This window comes from Aythya fuligula, chromosome 7, assembly GCF_009819795.1.
Source record: "Aythya fuligula isolate bAytFul2 chromosome 7, bAytFul2.pri, whole genome shotgun sequence".
In the NCBI taxonomy this organism is placed as follows: domain Eukaryota; kingdom Metazoa; phylum Chordata; class Aves; order Anseriformes; family Anatidae; genus Aythya; species Aythya fuligula.
Genome location: NC_045565.1, coordinates 8,303,854 through 8,319,917, shown reverse-complemented (window position 1 = coordinate 8,319,917; position 16,064 = coordinate 8,303,854). Strand labels below are relative to the sequence as shown.

The window sequence follows — 16,064 nt, the reverse complement described above, 5'->3', positions numbered from 1 at the left end:
TCAGGTGCTGATGGCAGTTTCCATTAAGCTTAAAGCTGCAGCAGCCCTACCCAACTGAGTGCCTTTGCTTAACGTACTGGTTGTGTAATGCTCCAGATGCAGTAGGTTTCGTTTGACCTGATTTAATCTCCTTGTCTTTTTTTTTTTTTTTTTAATGATTTACTTTGTTTTTTGATGTGGCAGGGGAAATACGGGAAATGCATAGTGGTGTAAAACAAGACATAGGAAATTAGGCACAGCAGAACATAGTGGAATATGGATATCAAAAAGTGGGGTATGGAATGCTGATCCCCCAAGTTGTTCTGGTTTCAGGGGTTCTGGTTTCAGGGCTGGAATGAGTGCTGTAAGCACCACGGCAGGTGCTAACCTGCACTTCTTCACCAGGGAAGGGGGGAGGTGGTTTATTCTGCAGGGAAACTGCTTTAAAAGTAGCAAGAACATGGAAGCTCCAAGAGGCCAAGAGCCACAATCAGCAAAGGCCACTTGCAGTGGGGAAGGGTGAAGGTGCAGCAGTACTTGTAGTCAGCTCCTTCCAGGACACATTTCCCCATTGCACTGGCTGTGAATGAGAGGAAATTGCTGCTGCTGCTCCTCTTGCCTCTGTATTAAATGATGCGCCTTAAGGCTACCTCTTCAGTGCTAGCTGGGGAACACTGAGTTCAAGGACTAGCTTTAAGCCAAACACCCAAGTAGTGCAGCTTAATGGAATTTCCTTTCTCAGCAGGTTTAAATTAGGCACTCACCAGATGTGGTGCTCTGCCTATAGTGCAGTTCAGCAGTGGCTGTTTTTCCTGTGCCCATTGTGACTTGCAGGTTGTTGCAGGCAGATGAGATAATGCAGCTCCTAAGCTGCCTCTCTGTCCTTTTTCAGGGTGATTGCTGCTTGGTACAGTACATCCTAGTATTTTTTAGATTAGTTGTAAAATGCAAGGTTAAATGTCAATTTAGTTTGCATGGGAAGAAGAAGAAAAGCATGTCTGCAGGTGGCAAGGGCATCTGGTACCCAGCTCAGCTCTGCTTTCCTTCTGTGTTTCTACAAGAATCTGCTTGTTTGCATGCCAGCTGCGGCTTGCTTTTACCTCCTGCCTATAATTGCTGCCTGCTTATGAGGCAGGGTGCAAGAGACACACAGGGCAATTTGCAGTGGGCCCTGAGGACAGCTGCAGCTGGAGTGTAGTTTTTTCACTTTTTGAAGGACTTCCATCCTTGCAACAGCCTTGTCAAACCAAGACCTTCCCAGCAGCTTGCTGGAAGAGTCTGAGGAAGCTGCAAGAGCTTAGCCACCACCTCCTTCAGCTTTGCATCTCCAACTGCCTCTGGTGCACCCAAACCCTGCACTTTGCAGCACAGGCTGGGGGGGACTGAACCAGCACCACACTCTGAGTTGGAACAGTTTGGTGTTCTTGCAGCTTCCTCAACACCAAACTGTTGGAACAGTTTGGTGTGAAGGGGGCCCTTCCTGGGGAGCAGCGGCTGGATCCTGTGGCTGGAAGCGGCACAGCCATTCCCAGCAGGCAAATCATTTATTTAGACCTGCTCAGTCACTGGTAGACAGGAAGTGCAGCACAGACAGTGTCCTCTGCCTGTAAAGAGGCTGATCTTGACAGTCCGACACTACTTAGAGAGTAAAGAGAAACCTTTGGAGCAGTCTTAAATATTTGGTAAATAAATGCACTCTTTGCACTTGGGTTTTGTTGCTCTGGTTCTGTAACCTTTGCGTGTACGTCTACATTTCAAGGCTGTAAATACAGCCTTTTTTTTTTTTTTTTTAAAAAAAAAAAAAAAGTACCTGGTTTGGACATGGGAAACCTCTGGAAGCTGCTGTGGGGCTGCAGTACAGTGCTGCTCCAGCATGGCTCCAGGTGTGGGTGTAGCAGCAGATAGTGCATGCCTTATGTGTGTTAAATTTGCCTTGTTTGACACACTAAGCCAGACAGGAATAAAAAAATAAAAAAGATAAGGCTTATGAAAGAAAATAAGCTATGTGGTCAGCCTTGTGGCTGCTGGTGATGGTTCAGTGAGGCGCTGACTATGCAAAGGTGGTGTGTATGGTGCCCCCACACTGCTACGGACCTGTAACCAGCCATGGGTGAACCACGTGGTTGTGGTTTCCCCTCCCCCCTCAAAAAATAATTACAAGGCAAGCATTACTTACATGTATAAATATTTATTTGTACTAAAAGTGAGTGTTTCCTAGTAGAGTATGAAGTTCAGAATATATTAAATCATAAGATGCATCAGTTGAGGTACAAATTCCAGTCTCATGTCTTTAATAAATACACTATAAAAAAACTAGTCTGCATACTCTATTTTAATCAGAGGTAATCAGTATACTAAGCTATTTTAAAAGAATAATACAGCATTTGTGTTTTGCTATAACCATTTGGATTTACTGCATTTTTTTTTGGAACTGATTATTTTAGAATGTTTTAGAAGGAGGCAACAGCACTATTTCACTACTTAAAAAATGGCAAATATTGCAATTATAAATTGGAGTATTGCTTTTGTCTTCCAGGTCCCTGCCAGAGGGCCTGAGTAGAAAAGGCACTGGTGCTAGCATGCTGAAAGGCTACTAACATGGTTGGTGCAGCATTTTTCTGAGGTATAATATGGCTTTGTGTTCTTCCCTTTGAATACTTAAAAAAAAAAAAAAAAATCCTCTTACAAAAACATTCCCAATTGCATATGTAGTCTTAGACACTGCATCATGGCCACAGCAAAACACGTTTGAGCTGGAGGTGCCACTTGCTATACTAAGTTACAAGCAGAAGCAGGATTGTTTTTACTGAGCATAGATACATTTGTAATTAAAACAAGCACAAGGAGAGGAGAACATTATTTCCATTTCATTTGAAACACACGCTGACTGGTGCTGGGACATCTACTGAAAAGTACAAAAGTCATGAAATCTGGTGGCTGTGATAACTAACAAGTGCAGTGGCCCCTGACTTGCACCTCCACACCATTCCCCTGTGTTCCAGAGCTTTCTCAAAGATCTCTTGCGCTCCACAACATCCCCCTAGGATAGCTTCCCCTGGCTGCCAGCCCACCAGACCCTGAGCCCAGGCAGCACCCTCTGCAGCCACGCTGGGGCTGGGCATGCTGCAGACTCATGGGACAGTGAGCTCAGAGCAGCAACAAAGACCAGTCCAGGTTTATTTGTTTTTTTCTGACTGAATGGGTCAAGCAGGAGGAAGAAAGGAAGAACAGCAAGCAAGTGACTTGTCTAGGCTATTTAAAAAGATCCAGTTAAAAAAGGCATTAAAAAAGTCCTTCTCTTAGCAAAAATTGTCTAAGGCTCAATCTGGATCCAAGCAACTGGATCCAAGCACCAAGTGCCAGCAGCAACCACTTCTCGCCCCAGCAGCTGCTCCTGCACTGGGCGAGGGGTAAAGGAAAAACACTTCATCATTCCTACTTCATCATTCCTGCTTCATGCAGGAGCACATTTTTATCCTGGTGCCAAGGTCCTGGCTCTGCAGCAGGGACCAGAGTGCAGTGCCAGCAGCACCGAGAGACCCAGCTGGTGTCGCACTGGGCTTCCCAGAGCTGCACTGTGCTGGGAGCAAAGGGCTGGCTGCCCGCTCCTTCCAGCTCCATCATCAGGGTGCTCCTGGCAGCTTCAAGGGGAGAAGGCCCCAACTCAAACTATTTCCGATTAGTAAAAAAACTGTCTGACCCAGGCAGGAAAGTCCTATGAATCAGAATATTGAAAATATCAAGTAGCTGATCGGTATCATAGGGAATCAATCAATCATTGCTCACTCTTAATACAAGTATTTTTAGAAGTAGTGTTAATTCTTTTTTTCTAGTGACCGGTAGTACTCGGTTAGGACTTTCCAAGCTTTGGGGGCCATGAAGCCATCTGGTGGGTTTTCACCTTCACGAGCAAGCTTTCTCATGCGTGTTCCTGAGATGAAGTCAAAATCGTCGTGCCTACAGCAAAACAGAGACAGAGGTGAGATCAGCACAACAGCTGAGTTGTCCCAGCGTTAATCTTCTGCTATGCCAAAGGCACAGTCAGAAAGTTCCCGGCACCATTTCCTCACCAACTGCAGGCACCAGCAACTTCCCACATGGAGTTTATGATTGGCAGCAATGGTGTTCTCTAAGGGAGCTCTTCCTAGAGGAGCTAGAGTCATAGGTAAAATGCTTCCCTAGCAGCTGTGTAGGCTAAAAAAAAAGAGACACTGGTGCCTGCATTACCTTTTGGGGTCATAGAAATCCATAGCCCTCTTCACTTTGTTGTAAGCAGCCACTCGGAAGGGGATGATTTCTACTGAGGTCAGGCCTGGTGCCATGCTGAGGACCTTCCCTCCTTGTGTAGGTTCGTAGAGGTCCTTCTTGGTCTCAGGGTGAGGCATGCCTGCAGGATCACGCCCTACAATGTAGAAGTTGGCCCCAGCAATCATGCGAGCCCGGCAGTGCCACTGTACCTGTGAAGGAGAGACATGAGGAGCTCTGAGCACTGAGCAGCAATTGCCCTGAACTGCGGAAAAGATCCTGGTGAGCTGGATCCCATACGTGGCAGAGAAGGAAGGATGGACACGTATCAGTAGCCTCTCTGCAGTTAATCACTGGCCATCAGGCTCATCTTCCCCTGCTTGGACCTGGTATATCACAGCTCTTCTAAGGAGAGGTGTTTCACAAGAAAAAAAAACAGGGATGACAACTGATCTTGTTCCAGTGAATGAAGGAGGTGCTTTGCTGTTTGAATGTGCAAAACCCTTGAGTCAGCCCTTGAGCCCCACGTGGGCAGAGGCTGTCCATATATCCCACTGGTTCCACGAAAAGGCCTGCCTACAAGGTTTCTGCTTGCACCACTGCCTCTGCTCAGCTCGACTCCCCGCGTTTCTTTCCTGCTTGCTTTGTGGTGGGACAAAAGCAATGCTAGACTCTCCAAGGCACCGAACGCACAGCTACCTGCAACACCCACAGAGCCACTGCTGAAGTGTTCTGGCTGCACCTTGGCCCAGGAGCAGCTGATGCTGAATGGAGGCAATGCTTTGGTTCAGGTTTTGGTTGTTGGTGAAACCAATAGGTAACGGGTGTTTGGGCTGTTTGCAGGGTGGTTTGGTGTCTACTGCTTTCCTTCCACAGATTTAGGGACAGAAGAGAAACAACTGGGAAAAAACAAATGAGCACTGCTGCCCAGCACAGCTCAGCTCCGAGCTCTCAGCACAACTCGCAGAAGCGCAGCAGCCTGCACAGCCAAACACTGCTGCGAGGTGGCAGCTGCAGCAAGCAGAGAGTGAAGCAGGGAGGGAACTGACAGCAAAGCAACTGTGACTGACCTTTGCCCTGCGGCTTTCTGGATCTGCACTAGGAAGTCAGCAGCAAGTTTGCCCGCAGGCTAAACTTATACCATGGTTAGCGTGCAGCAACTATACCTCTGTGGGGCCAGCGTAGAGCATGGGAGAGGGGAAGATGGCAACGATGGTTGATTTTGGGTCTAGAACATGCTCCTCGAGCACTGCTGCATGCTGCTTCATTCGCCATTCCAGTGGGACATCGTCGTCTTTGGTCCATCCACCCAGGGGGTGCAGGAGAAGCACAGGGTTTTTGTAGCCCCTCTGCAAGAGCTGGCTCCGCGTATCCTGCATGAGCAGGGCATGCCCATTGTGTACGGGGTTGCGCAGCTGAAACGCAAAGACAGCATCTGAAATGGAAAGATTCAGAGCGTCACAGGCCTGCACTGAGCTTCAGACTCTGCACTGCTTCATTTATCCACTCTGTACATTTTGACACAGCCATAAGATATGCAAGGGTCTGCTGTCCTATCTTCACGTCAAAGAGACCTTAAATACCTTAGATGAGTATTTAACACAGGTACAGTGACCCTGCCAAGTTTATTTTCATTGCACATCCTTCCTTTGGGACCAATTTCAGTTTGATCAGCTCTCCTGTCATGTTTTGAGATGCCTCTGGGGAAAAATGTAAACCTCTGCTGAGTTCCCTGGCTTTGAAAGCTATTTGTCACCTCCCCAACCTCTATGGCACCTTCATGAAGGCCAGCACTATCTCCCTCTTTAAACACCAAAAGGAAATAAGTGTGCAAGGACTGGCATCTCCACTGCTGATGGTCACTGCTGCTGATGGTCCCCTCTGCTGCTGGGATGCTGTAGCACTGCACAGCATGGCAGGTGAGGGTTGGAAGGGTTACTTCACACTTACTGTGCAAAACTTAATTAGTCCTAATGTTTTGATCTTGCAGGAACACTACAAAGGCCTTGTCTCTGGTGGCAGAGGTGAGAAGTGAGCCAGGCAGAGATGCCAGGTGTAACAGGAGATTTATGGGGTCAAATTACATAGACTGACTTACAGACTGAGCTCTTCAGATTGGGCTGCTCCCTTTGAAACCTTGTTTTGCAGAAGTGCCCCTTAGCCCATACTAGGGCTGCTTCCACAGACACCTCTGGTGCACAGAAACAGGAGTTCATGAGAACACAATTGACTGATGGGTGTAAACTACTTATGGGTATAAACAACCTCTCATTCTGCTCCCTAAGGACTTGCCAAACAGACTGAAGGCAAGTCCTGCTTAGAAACCCTTCTCTGGAAATACTGAGACAATACAGCATCGGGTAGCCATCGAATGCCCCACAGACTGCCAAGACAGCCCCCGGGGTTGAGCACTACCTGCAAGTAACCAGAACTCTTTGTGCCTGAAGGCCAAGCACTCAGCACAGGACTTTACATGCTCTGGGTGTGGAAGAAGAGGGCCTGGCCTGCCAGGGAGGACAGAGGAGTCGTGAGCAGCACGCTCAACACTCTCCAGTCCTGTGTCTGGAAAAGCCCACTGGGGAAGCTGCCTGACACAAGTACTGCTCCTACCCTTGGAGTAACTCTGTGCAGTGTAAACCCTACACTGTTTTTGTGCTGTGGCCTGCTTTGCACTTACTGCTCTCCTCACTGTTCCATCCCAGTCTCAGAAGCATATGAAAGCAATCTGGCAGGTGCTGAAAGGCCGGGAGCGAGCAATCACAGACCACAAGCATCTCCTAGTGTCAGGAAAGATGGGGGGAGGGCACACACTTGAGAGGCTCATGAATTAGTGAGCCAGCTGGAAAGCTAGTAGGGCAAGCTCCCCGGTCCACCTGACAAGTCTGTAGTGTATCACAGGGATCTAATGATACAGCATGAATTAGCCAGTTACCCATTAACCAGTTAACCCATTAACCAATTAACCTCATGCAAAATAATGGCACTAATGATAAGATTTCTTGGTAAGAAGAGCAGAGTCATTGGTGCTAGCCCAAGACACTCAACTCACCAGCATTCATTTCTCTGAACTTCTGCTTGAGATCGAGTGGTGTCAGCCGGTACTGGTCCAGTCCGTCATTCCATTTGATTTTCTCCAGCACAAGGAGCTCTCCACCAACCAGCCAGTCTCCACTCTCCATCACCATCTGTGAATTACACACAGGTTACATCAGGACGGAAAAAAAATCTCTCATTTCCCAGCCTCCTTTGAAAAGCACTAGGTATGATTCTGCTTGTGGAGTGATCTTTCTTTCTTTTCAACCTTTCAGGTTGAAAACATTACCAAAGTGGCAATGTGATCTGAATGTCATGAGCAGTGCAGTGACATAAACCAAGGCATCTGCTGCAAAGACCATACCACTGCACCCAGCTAGGTGCCAGACTTCTCTCTGCAGCCTGGAGGTCAAGAAGTTAGGGCACTAGACCTTCCTCCATCTGAGCTTTTGCTCTTGCAAAGTCTTTCCACAGAACAAACAGTGCTCTGGTGGTGGCAACACCACTGTGTTGCCCACCTTTTGTTCCCTCCTATGCTGGAAATGTTATTATCCTCCTGGGGCGCTGCCTGGGGAGTATGCAGCCCCACGATTTGTTGAATCCTCCTCTGGCTGTAATAATGAGGCTTCCAACCCCATTCAAAACAACCTAGTGCCATTAGCCTGCATTGACCAGCTCAGGATCTCAAGTCTTTATATGAAATCCCTACATTGGCATTACTGTACTGTCACAGCTGTTTTCTTCACTGTCAATGGTATCATTAAACTTTCATAACTAAGATTGCTCTGTCAAGAGAGCAACTGCTACTAAATAATTGAGAGAAGTATTTTAAGGTAAGGGAAAAGAATTAGTATGGCTTTGGCCTTTTTAGTTCAAGCTGCTTGGCATAGCTTGCAGCTCTCCCTTACTAAGAGATGATATTCTTTGTATGGCCAGCAAAGAGAAGGAAAAAGATAAGGCGTAAAAATACAACCCCTTTGTTGGCTGCCTGCATGAAAGCTACATTGAGGAGTAAAGCATAGCTAAAAAGGAGCATGAGCCAGGGATTTGCAGCGTCAATGTTTGGCAGAATCACTGACATCATCATGCCCTCAAGAGCAGGAAAACCTTTGGATCTAAGTTGCTGAGCATGTTAAAAACATTTGGATGTTGGTACACTCATGAAAATAAATGAATGAGAGGAGCAGTACGCTTGTTTTCCCTTTCTACCATTTGTTATCTGACCGATGCTCTTGCTAAGCAGCAAGTGCAGGGTTAACAGTTGCTTGTAAGCCTGAAAATTCAGCCCTCCTGCATGCTTGAGAAGTGATGGTTCTCAATGAGGAGTGGGGCTTGGAGAGCTGACAGGACACCCAACACCATGGAAACCTCAGAGGAGTTTGGTTCTCCAGCCCCCTGTGGCACATTGCTAATCCTGGCCACGTTTTTGACAATAGGAGGGACAGGGACAAACCTACTTTGACGTGTGGGTGCTTGGCACAGGTGGTGCCCCAGATGCGGGCACAGCGCTCCTCCTTCCTGTGCTCAAAGTACTCAGGGTTCTTCAGGATCGCCACCTTGCGCCCCTTGTAGCTGAGCGCCAGTGCTCCGCAGCCCTCCAGCCGCTGCTTGTCCTCCGTGGAAACTGGCAGCACAATGGGGATGGTCAGGTTGATAACGCCGTCTGGCAAGAGAAGGGTGGATGTTAGCATCCTCTGAAGACCTAGAGCACCAGCACTGCTCAAAGTGTCCCCACACTACTTCAGATGGACTATGGGAGGGTGATGGGAGAGGCTGGAGGGGGCACTGAGTAAACAGAGGTTTTCAGAGGCTGAAAGCAGGAGGCCAGGTTTTCCACGATTAGTTCACCATCATGTGAATTTATTCACTATCCAATTTTTGTTTTGTGCTCCTAATAAATACCAATGTTAGTGGACTAAAAAAGCTCCTTATCTTAGTGCTAGCGATGTCTCAAAGACACCTGGAATACTTATTTATTTTCTGGACTCTTTCCCAGGAAGATATTTCTTTTTCAGTTGGCTTGTTTTGAAGTCTCTTTGAAAAATTTAAACATACATGATACATACAGTCTGGCTATAACCCGTCTCCTCTTCCAGGACAAAATCTCCATTAAGGCCACTCCAGCGTGGTTTTGCCTGGTGGCATCTCTCACAACCATGAAAAATCACTGCACTGCCCTATTTGCACGTCTCTTGAATCAACTCTTCCAACAGGGAAAACATCATGTTTTCTTTTTTTTTTTTCCTTGTTGTCTCTGTACTGTTACCCCTCTTAGTTTATCTTTGCAGTCCATTTTTGATCTATTCTTTGTATATACAGTGAATCTATGTTTGCATGTGTGGTTTCTAATCTCTGTGTTATCTCTAAATGCCTTGAAGTTGATTTTATCCCCCCCCTCTTCTCACTTCCCCACTAAGGTCTTCCCACTCAGATATTAGTACATAAGAAGCAGTCTGTCCCATGGACTGCCATTCATAAACAAGAGCAAACAAATCACTGATTCACTTTGTTCTGATCTGACTAAAATCATTTTGGACCCTTGAGAGTCTTAATTTGAGGATTTTGCCTATGATGTAGATTTTGTTTAATCTTTATTAAAATTTTCCATTTAATTCATGACTTGGTATCATCTGCCAGACAGAAATTTTCAAGCAACTGCATGAACAATCAGATACCTGTAACCAGTCATATGTGAATCAATCAGTATCAACTTTATATATTTAAGAAATATTAACCAGTGATCAGTCAATAAAGTCAATGTGGAAAGTCAGCATGGCATTTTCAAACGCAAGACACTAATAAAAAATCACTCCAGTGAAAATTACTAGGATTTTTGTGCAGAGTGGTCAATAGGACATGGGGTATACATGCCATTTTGTAAACAGCGGAATCATAAATGGGATGTGGGTGTGTTAGTGTTAATAATTTAAATAGCAAAAAAATCAGAGCAAAAAATCTAATTGTAGTGATTTCCATATAACCTGAGGACAGTTAAATACATACCAGCTACAGAGTGATTCTTTCCTGGGAGAATACAAACACAATTAAGATAATTAACACTCACAGGCACCAGTTATGGTTTCCAGAATCAAAGCAGCTTGGTTGAAACCTCCAGCAAACACTGTGTGTCAGCGGGCAGGGCAGGGCGCTCCCTCACAAACATGGTCTTTGCCAGCCAGCCCAACAGTGGTCATCCAGCCGCACACACTCAAAGGGATGCGCAGCATCGGTGCTGTCTCTCAATCTATTTTTAACAGTGCTCTTGTTCTATCAGTATGCCAATGTGGGATTTACTCCTCAGTGCATGAAAAATGCCTGGTTGTCAACCACAAGAGAGGAGGACAGACTCATGCTGATGCTGGGCCACTGAACCAGATCACAGATGTCCCGTGCACAGCTTGCTCCTGCTGGGCTGCCTAAAACATCACCTACACCCCCTGGGTAAGAAAAACCGGGCCACAAACTTTAGAAAGACCATCATGGAAGCTCTTGGGCAAGGCACGCCCAATCCCACCACCCACAGCCTCTGAGTAGCAGAGTTCTGGGGCAACACATTCATTTTGGGGCACCTCTGGGACCTTGTCAGGTGTGCAAGGGGCAGCTTGAAGACCACAGCTCCAGGTCTGACAATAAGGAAATGTACTTTTGAATGCTGTTTACACAGCGTTTAGGCTACTGCATGCCTGAAAGTTGAAGAACACTACAGACGCCCACATGCAGACCCTGCTCCAGTCCAACATGGCAGTCCTGAACTGTTTGCATTTGGGGTGCAGTGCCTGAATCCCAGTGCCAGCAGTAAATTACTGCCCTGCATGACCAAGGCAGGACCAGGGTCCTCTAGAAGGAGAACAAGACTCCCTACAATGAGTCCTTCACCAAGATCCCAAGCCCTGAGGCCAGAGAGCCATACTGGATCTACAGAACCCAACGCATGCACCCATTCACTGTGTGCATGGCAATGGCATCTCCATCTGAGACATGGGATGCACATATCAACTACCCCAAACTCTGTAATAGTCACTGCCTGAGCATTATTTGCCTCTTCCAGGGATGAAAAAACTCTTATTAAGCTGCTAATCAGTAGCTAAATCTGATTTATTTCAAGCTACAGTAATGGGGAAGGGGGAAAACAGGAAAAATGAAAGAGAAATCAGCCCCTGGCCCTGTTTCCAAGGATCAGCTACCCTCTCCTCTCATCTGAAATTCAGCCTGGCAGTCTTCCCTGGCAGAACCATGCAGGGTTAAGAGGTTTTATGTATATATATATATATAATGGCAGCCAAGACCTTTGAACAGCATGATGTCGGATTTCTAGCATGTGACACGGGGCCCTGGCTACAGCACTGTGAACTTTGTCACCTTTTGTACTCTTTGGCGCATTTCAGAGCACAGCTTCCCAGCTCCCGCACTCCTTTACGAGGGCTTGCATGTAGCACTTCAGAGGAAAGGGGGCTTAAAAGACAGCTGAGCATCAAGCTGTTCCACATGAGTGCCTGCTAAAGCACCACAGTGTGAGTGTCAGGTCTCCCAAAGCGTAGGATTCGTACCGTTCAGCAGGGTGCCGAAATGGATCACTTGCAGGTACTCTGCCTCGCGCATGAAGCCCTTCAGTGGCGTGGCCCAGCCTTCACTCAGCACTTGCACCCACTGCAGATCCAGCTGCAAAACAAACCCAGAGGGCACTCCCGTCACCAGCTCTCACTGCTCTTCCTTTCCTTCTGCTGCAAGAGCAGTCTCACCATTTAGTGTAAAATGGAGAACATTCATAAAGGGGAAAAAAGTGGTGTTGGGGGTCAGTGTGATGATTGTTTTGTTTTGTTTTTTAAAGCTAGATCTGTATTCTTCCATAGCACAACCATGTGTGGGGCTGTCCTAATACAGCCAATGAATTTGATGGCCCTGGCATGCTACAGGACAGAGCAGAGAGACACAACAGGATGAAGTGTCTGAGGATGAGAACTACACTTCATTTCGTCATAACACATAGCCATGAAAGGACACAGCAATCAAAGGAATCACAAAATCAACACAAAAGTGATTAGAGGACTGGAACTCATCTCCTGTGAAGACAGGCTGAGGGAGCTGGTGTTGTTCAGCCTGGAGAAGATAAGGCTCCGGGGTGACCATACAGCGGCCTTCTAGTACCTAGAGGAGGCTACAGGAAAGCAGGGAAGGACTCTTTGTCACGGGATGTGGTGATGGGACAAGAGGGAATGGCTTTAAGCTAAAAGAGGGTAGGTTTAAATTATATATAAGGAAGAAATTCTTCATTATGTAGGTGGTGAGACACTGGCACAGGCTGCCCAGAGAAGCTGTGGCTGCCCCATCCCTGGAGGTGTTCAAGACCAGGTTGGATGGGGCTTTGAGCAACCTGGTCTGGTGGGATGTGTCCCTGTGCATGACAGGGTGTTGGAACTGGATGGGCTTTAACGTCCCTTCCAACCCAAACCAGCCTGCAATTCTATGAACAGAGCACCATTTAGCCACATCCCTGTCTATGCTTCTGCCCTTCAAAAAACAAACCAATGACTGAGTCAGTGCAGCATTCAAATGAGATTTTACCTTCGTGATCTCTATGGATGGTAGCATGTCTGCTTCAGCTCGGACACTATCAAGTTTATTTTCAGGTACAAACAGCTCAAGAACATCCTTAATCGATGCGCGGGGCACAATGTTCTGAAAGAGAGAGAGAGACAGCACTCCTAACACTGCTTTTCAAATGCACACCAGTAAGTCAGTACATGAAGTCAGATTTATGAGCTGCCGGTGGTAGTGGTAAAAAAAAATGACCTACTTGTGTCTGCAGGAGCTCCACAACCTGCTGAATGCATTCAGACACTGATGCAACGTTTGTTTTCAACACTAGTTCAGGAGATTCAGGCTTCTCATAGTCTGAGTCAATCCCTGTGAATCCTATGGACAATTAAACCCAAACCAAATTTATTTAATGTAATACCCCATGCTCTAGAGTTAACACCACTATACAAACAACTAGCAAGCATTCAAGCTGTACTGAGTACTAGAAGTGATGCTTATTGTAGTAAGATTAGGAAAATACGATACCCCTGTGTACTACAAAGAGCCTTTACTAACCCACCTCCAGAGATCTTCTACATGCAAAGCTGCAAAGATAAGCTATCTGACACTTTGTTAAGCAAAAGGCAAATTAAGAGCTCATTCTTGCATACCTTTGATCTCTCCAGCTCTTGCCTTTTTGTACAGTCCCTTTACATCTCTGCTTTCACAAATATTAAGAGGAGCATCTACAAAGATTTCGAAGAAAGGAAGCCCAGCTGCCTCATGAATTTTCCGTGCATTTTGACGATCCTGTTTCAAGAAAGTTGGGAAACCGTATGTGTCTGCATTGCAACAAATACCTTCCTACTAAATGACATTCCCTGGAATTTTACACAGGTAAATTCATCTTTGGTACGGATTTATTAAATTTAAACCAATTCTAATTAAAGGTTTATATCTCTTTTCCCCCTTTTTCTTTAAAGATACGTTAGAAGACCTCTTCATTAAGTGGGATAGCAGAACCTGATGATGTGAATCAGTCCTGTGTTTTAAAAAAAAAAAAGGCAACTATTCAACAATTTAAATTAGCTTGATACTGGCAGATATTTGGCATTCTCAGGAAGGATAAAAACACAATCAAGCTTCTTCAAATAAAGTACTGATACCACTAAGACAGGCTATTTTTTATGCCTCTTTTCTGCCTCCTAACAAGTTAAGAGTAGGAGCTTTTATAATAAGATTTCAAACATCACTTAACTTTTAACCAATTCTGAAAGCAAAAATGATATGTCCAGCAGCACTCCAGAAACTTCTACTGATCATTTATAGCTCTGTATGCTGGTGGCATTGCACAAAAGACTGGACAAGAAGCTAAAGGAACATCTGATGGCATATACATAAACGTCTCTTTCCTAGGAACATTCATGAGATCAAGGCCATCCAGAAGAGAGCAGCATATGATGCAGAGAGTTTACCTTTGAAAAAGGAGAAATGAAACTCGTTATGCAGACGAGCCCAGCATCAGCAAACAACCTGGCCACCTCTGCAATGCGGCGGATGTTCTCCTCACGGTCTCCGGCTGAGAAACCCAGGTTTTTATTCAAGCCATGCCGAACATTATCACCATCCAGGGAATAGCAGGGGATGCCATGAGAGACCAAGTACTCTTCCAGAGCAAAGCCGATGGTTGTCTTACCAGCTCCAGAAAGGCCTGTTGGAGACAGAAAAGTGAGGTTCAAGTTTGAGTTCATAAGAATGAAAATGACTCCACAACCTAATTCTTCCTGAGATGCTGGCAACATCCTCCTGTCTGGACTTGCTTTAGCAAAAATGAGGTAGGGAGGTTGGAGTAACTTTTTCAGTGTATTGTTACTGCCACAGCACCCTGGTCAAACCTTCTTACTCCAGGGGTGGTATTAATGCTATGCAAAATGCTGTTAGACCCTCCCATCTGGACGGGTTCAGCCCAGCTGTGTTGCAGAAGTACATCCTGCTGGGCCATGGTGGAACAAGCAGGTGTCAGGAAGTGGAGGAAGCTTTAAAGGATGCTGTTGCCTCTATGTCTTTCAATATCTTCCTCCTCCTCTTCCCCCTCTGGACAGCCAACCGCTCTCCTGGAGTGGTCCAAGGAGAGATTCTTGCCGCAAGTGCATGCAGTGGGATGGGCTCCAACAGCAGCAACAGCCCCTGCGCATCCACAGACACCTCCACTTACACAAGAACAGAAGCCACAGATCTGTAACAGCAGAACAGGATGGCTCTGTGTCTCCTGGAGTCAGGTCAGCAACCAGAAAGTCACCAATCCTAAGTGAGGTGGCTGCTTCCCACCCCATCTCAATACACTCACACAGCAAGCACTTGCTACTGCCTGTGTAGCAGAGCGGCAAGAGGACCTGGGGCACCAAAACCGCTCCTTTCACTTGGGTGGAGATGCATGTGTTGAAAGCTCCTTGAGATGGAAGAGGATCTCAGCTTAGGAAAGAGAACACCTCCAAACACAATGCCTGCCTCAGGAAACCCTTCACCTTGGAAAATATCCTGAGAAGACAGCACCACCTGCCTGCCTGTTTATTTATATACCCCAAATGAGATCCAGGAGAGGTGGACTTTCAGTATGATGCAGAATGGTCATGCTTGTGCTAGAGAGGAAATGTGGCTGGGTGTGCTGCTGCCTGTGCCTTTGGTTTGTGTAGTACAACAGCCTGAGGGCCTTCCTCAGCAATGCAGGACACTCAGGTGTCCTTCTGTTTCATCTTCATAGTCCATGTAACATCCTTTCATATGGTCTCTTAAAAGTCAGTTGTTGGGAAGTTAGGAGGCCACTGCATATGTCATAGTCATAGAATGGCTCAGGTTGGAAGGGACCTCAAAGACCATCTGGTTCCAACCCCCTGCCATATGCAGGGACGCCACCCACTAGATCAGGTTGCTCAAGGCCTCATCTAACCTGGCCTAAAACACCTCCAGGGATGGGGCATCCACAACCTCTCCGGGCAACCTGTGGCAGTGCCTCATCACCCTCTGAGGGAAGAATTTCCTCCCAACCTCTAATCTAAATCTCCCCTCTTTTAGTTTAAAACCATTCCCCCCTGTCCTGTCATTATCTGCCCAAGCAACAAGTTGCTCTCCACCTTTTTTATAAGCCTCCTTTAAGTATTGAAAAGCTGCAATGAGGTCACCCCGAAGCCTTCTGTTCTTCTGCCTGAACAGCCCCAGCTCTCTCAGCCTTTCTTTGTAGGAGAGCTGTTCCAGCCCTCTGATCATCTTCATGGCCCTCCTCTGGACCCACC

General features: G+C 46.5%; 1 protein-coding gene across 2 annotated transcripts in view; it reads right to left on the bottom strand.

Moving 5' to 3' along the window:
* Nucleotides 1-2,157: 2,157 nt before the first annotated feature.
* PAPSS2 (3'-phosphoadenosine 5'-phosphosulfate synthase 2) overlaps nucleotides 2,158-16,064 on the bottom strand; it is a 33,922-nt gene continuing 20,015 nt past the window's right edge. For both annotated transcript variants that reach the window (XM_032190980.1, XM_032190979.1), the window contains exons 3-12: nucleotides 14,250-14,485; nucleotides 13,446-13,584; nucleotides 13,052-13,170; nucleotides 12,820-12,933; nucleotides 11,805-11,916; nucleotides 8,715-8,920; nucleotides 7,274-7,409; nucleotides 5,391-5,659; nucleotides 4,207-4,436; nucleotides 2,158-3,936 (exon numbers count right to left, since the gene is read on the bottom strand). In XM_032190980.1, the coding sequence (XP_032046871.1) occupies nucleotides 3,795-3,936; nucleotides 4,207-4,436; nucleotides 5,391-5,659; nucleotides 7,274-7,409; nucleotides 8,715-8,920; nucleotides 11,805-11,916; nucleotides 12,820-12,933; nucleotides 13,052-13,170; nucleotides 13,446-13,584; nucleotides 14,250-14,485 (1,703 nt within the window). In that variant the 3' untranslated portion in view covers nucleotides 2,158-3,794. The remainder of the gene's footprint in view (nucleotides 3,937-4,206; nucleotides 4,437-5,390; nucleotides 5,660-7,273; nucleotides 7,410-8,714; nucleotides 8,921-11,804; nucleotides 11,917-12,819; nucleotides 12,934-13,051; nucleotides 13,171-13,445; nucleotides 13,585-14,249; nucleotides 14,486-16,064) is intronic.